Source organism: Pinus tabuliformis, chromosome 6 (assembly GCF_031772625.1).
Source record: "Pinus tabuliformis cultivar Carrire ecotype Pingquan chromosome 6, CPIR1, whole genome shotgun sequence".
Lineage (NCBI taxonomy): Eukaryota > Viridiplantae > Streptophyta > Pinopsida > Pinales > Pinaceae > Pinus > Pinus tabuliformis.
This window is the reverse complement of record NC_142292.1, coordinates 601,661,228-601,665,367: the sequence shown is the minus strand read 5'-3', so window position 1 is coordinate 601,665,367 and position 4,140 is coordinate 601,661,228. Positions and strand designations below refer to the sequence as shown.

General features: G+C 37.2%; 1 protein-coding gene across 2 annotated transcripts; it reads left to right on the top strand.

The window, feature by feature from the left end:
- Positions 1-537: 537 nt before the first annotated feature.
- LOC149259988 (type IV inositol polyphosphate 5-phosphatase 9-like) lies at positions 538-3,813 on the top strand. Of its 2 annotated transcripts, XM_089378234.1 has the most exons (8): positions 538-703; positions 803-1,125; positions 1,207-1,311; positions 1,532-2,024; positions 2,301-2,491; positions 2,580-2,691; positions 2,813-2,964; positions 3,068-3,813. In XM_089378234.1, exons 1-8 carry the CDS (start codon positions 644-646, stop codon positions 3,261-3,263), a joined length of 1,632 nt encoding a protein of 543 aa, XP_089234360.1. In that variant the 5' UTR covers positions 538-643; the 3' UTR covers positions 3,264-3,813. The 2 variants fall into 2 exon arrangements, with proteins under 2 accessions (XP_089234360.1, XP_089234368.1); XM_089378242.1 differs by lacking the exon at positions 1,207-1,311.
- The last annotated feature ends 327 nt before the right edge of the window (positions 3,814-4,140 follow it).

Genomic DNA, 4,140 nt, shown 5'->3' with positions numbered 1-4,140 from the left:
ATATTTTGAAATGGAACAGATAAATCTGTCTAAAAAAAATTGACTTTCGATCTCACTCTCCTGTACATGCGAATCCTAAATAGTTTTGAAATATACAATCTAGAAAAGGATGGCTGTAATGGGACCCAATATTTTCCTTTTTCCCGGCTCATTGTCCTGACGTTTGGAGAAAGGGAAAGGAAAGTTTAGTTAGAGAAATCTTTATCTGTATCTGCAAGTAACGCTCCATTAACTCCATCCTACCAAACATTGACTTTTGTATCTAGTTCGTATAAAATTGTCGTAATCGTGGTCTGTACAGACTCTCGCAGGATGTTTGTAGGAAGCGTCCGAAACGTGATTTGTAGGTTTTTCTTTTAAAGATGACACTGGTTGGAGGTCAAAAGAAAAACCTGAGGTCGGCGGTCCGCTTACGTGATCTTCTGACCTAAATGGCCGCAATTGTCGTACGGCTCAACGTGCTTGCCAGGAAAATGTTTGCTTACATTATAAGATTTTACTTCCGTGCCATAATAATGTTTGCTTACATAATTTGATTTTGCTTACATCTGAGGCGGATTGTTGAGATAGAAACGATTAAGGGCAAGGGAAGATCTTCTGCGTTTAAGGTTCGAGATCCTCAAAATATTTTGGGTTTGATGTGATGAATTGTTTGAACTCGAGCCCAATGGAAATTAAAACAGTAGAAGGCAAGAAACGGGAGGTATTGGAGCTTACGACGCATTTTATGGTTTTACTTTAAATCTGGAGAAATAGGATATTGGTCTGAAGAACTCATAACCTCTTCCTGTGATAAAAACAGGCACTGTGGCATAGTATGTTGATCAACAAATGGCTTCTGCGGAAAACAAGCGGCAAAATGTTTAATACTGATCAGCCGGATAGACACAGCCAAACTTCAGAAACAGAAATAAATGGTGAAAATGTTCCAGAAATTTCACAAGTGGTATCGCCTACGCTGCCTCATCGCATAGGAATTAGAAGCCTTCTCTCAGAACGATCAACAGATAATACTGCAAGAGTTGGTGGTATTTCAATTCCAAGTAGTAACCGACCAAGACCATTAATGTTGCCTGAAAATACAGAAACACCCTGGACTCAGTACATCGATACACGCGAATACAAGTAAGACACATAAGTTTACTAATGCCTTTGTTTATTCTGTCAGAAATTTATTATAAACATCTATTTCCAATGAAATTTCAGAATATTAGTCACGACATGGAATGTTGGTGGGGTAATTCCGCTGAGCGATCTAGATCTGGAGGATTGTCTGAATCTGCAAGAGGAATCAGATATCTATGTACTTGGGTATGACATGAATGATGTCTTATAAATGAATGCTGTCTTATAATTGAAGCACTTTATAATTATCATTGAAATGGTTGTTTTGGGTAGAATTTAGTAACGTAATTTGGAGTAAGATTGTTATTTCTTCTTATTATTTAAAATGATTTGAGTGCAGAAATAAATTCATTATTCAAACTTAGACAAATGGTGAGTTAATCTTTCGTTCCTCATTTGGCTGCAGGTTTCAAGAAATCGTTCCTCTGAAAGCTGGAAATGTCCTCGGTTCCGAAGCCAGAGGTCCCGCCGAGAAATGGGAGACTTTAATCAGCAAAACTCTGAACAAAATCCCATCTGGAAGCGTTGTTACTCCGATGCGCTTTAGTGCTCCCGCCTCGCCTACAACGCCTGCGTTAAATCATTTGCGTAGAACAAGTTATCCTTTTTCTGCATCCAAAATGAAAAGATCAGACGACTGGTACTCAATATTTCCTTGTTCCTGCAGATCATTGTTGACAAATGAATTGCTCGATGATGAGGCAGAGGTAGAGGAAAAACCCCTGCTGCACGAATGGTTCAGAGAATCGCGCGATATACAGCGCTACCATAGATTGGCAAGCAAACAAATGGTGGGAATATACATCTCAGTGTGGGTCAGATCGGAGCTTAGACGCCATATCCGCGACATACAGTTTTCCTCGGTTGCTTGTGGCATCATGGGATGCCTCGGCAATAAGGTATGTTTTACTAGTGACGTTTTGGCAAGTGCGGTTTTGTTGGAGATGTTTCATGTATATATTTGGTTTTGGTTATCCATTCATAAATCAGATTTAGATTGTAGATTTTAAGACATGCTTTCAAAATATTCTCAAAATTTACCATTTATCCTATGAAAAATAACCTGATTGAAAACAACTAGATTTTACTAACCATCAAAATATTCCCAAAATCTACCATCCAAATAAATTTTGATGAATTCAACAGTGAGATATGATGTAATGTTATTGATGCAGGGATCAGTCTCTGTGAGAATGTCTCTTCATCACACAACACTTTGCTTTATATGTACTCATTTGGCGGCCGGCGAAAAGGAAGGCGATGAACTCCGTCGAAATTCTGATGTTTCAGAAATCATGAAACGGACCCATTTCCCCCTTACTACTACTGAACTATTCGATCTCCCGCAAAACATAATCGGACACGAGTGCGTAATTTTGTATATAATCAGACGTTTCTTATAGCAATTTTTTTTGTTTCTAGGTTGTTGAAGCTTAATTTCGGTTTATGTGCAGTCGAATCATATGGTTCGGGGATTTAAATTATCGACTGGCATCAGCAAGTCCCGGAATTACTATGTCAATGATCCACAAACAAGATTGGGAGGCAATACTTGAATGTGATCAGGTAATTAATCAATTATTTGCAGCAAATTACAACGACATAAATTCTTTATAAAGCTGAGTTTTAATAATCTGTGAAGCAATCCAGATAACATTGGTTTTGCTTTTGTGCAAATATAATGCAGCTGAAAATGGAGCAAGCTGCTGGACGTGTATTTGAAGGATGGATGGAAGGTTCCATAGCCTTCGCTCCCACCTACAAATATGCCGCAAATTCTGATCAGTACTCTGCATTCATCGAAAACAGAGCTGGACACAAACGCCGTAATCCTGCTTGGTATATGTGCATACCATTGAATCTGGTTCGGCTAAAACATTTTCTTTCAGTCGAAGTAGAGCTTAAAAAACATTTATCCTAATCATCTGACTATTAAGTGCAGGTGTGATCGTATACTATGGTTTGGTAAGGGCTTGAGGCAGCTTTCGTACACGAGTGGGGAATGCAGACTTTCTGACCATAGACCAGTCACAGCAGTATTTTTGGTCGATGTCCAAGTTTTAGTTAGCCATCGACAAATCCAGGAAAAAGTTGTAAAATTGGATGACGATCCAAGAAACCTAAGCTTAATCTTGTAGTGACTTCTCTATGTGAGTCGAAATAACCGAAACATAATTGTTACAGTCTTGCTTTTTATTCTTCATGTCCATGTGTATTTGTAGATGTGTTTGTTTCAGACAACTAAAGCCAATCCAACAACAGGTAGTGAGTATTATAAAAGGTCCATGTCAGCCCGGGTATATCAGGTACTAGTGCCAATCTCCCATCCAAACAGAATTATAACTTCAAAATGTCAAACTGATCCTGGCAGGAACCTCGTGTGGTTTTCGGATGATATCAGTATTGACCATGTCAAAATTGCACAATTGTGTTTGCCTTTTCCTTACATGTTGGCACTTTACAATTATACGTATACGTATGACCGTAGTTGAGGCAGTTCGTTTGTTATGGTGAGTAACCTAGTTCCCACGCAAAACCGAGCGCAGTGTTAGATATTACTAGGGGAGGTTTACCGGTAAAAACCTTCTAATATGTCCATGGAATGTTTTTCTTGTATATAACTGAAAATAGTGCCTAATATTTGCAAATAATTTATTAATACAGGGACATTATTTTGAGGCGTTGAAATTATGAGTTTTTATGTATTTGCCATTCAAATATAGATCGTAAAAAGGTGTTTGACTTTTCTGTAATTTACTTATTGATTTTGCCATTTAGTAATTATCTTTTAAAATAATTTATTAATGCATCGAATTTATTTTAGTGGTTTGTGTTATGAATTATTATGTATTTATCATTGAGATTTATATGGTTATATTTTAAAAAGTAATTAACATCTATACTAAAGTCAATGTATCTAATGCAAGTAATCAAATAAGATTAGAAAACAACATTTACACTGAAATTAATGTATCTAATGCAAACAATCAAATAGGACTAGAAATCAACATTTAC

Excerpts from the sequence above, each read along its gene's own strand:
- LOC149259988 (XM_089378234.1), top strand. The coding sequence starts at position 644 with ATGAATTGTTTGAACTCGAGCCCAATGGAAATTAAAACAGTAGAAGGC. Across the intron at positions 1,126-1,206 it reads ATCGATACACGCGAATACAA|AATATTAGTCACGACATGGA; the intron begins GTAAGACACATA and ends ATGAAATTTCAG. Across the intron at positions 1,312-1,531 it reads TCAGATATCTATGTACTTGG|GTTTCAAGAAATCGTTCCTC; the intron begins GTATGACATGAA and ends ATTTGGCTGCAG.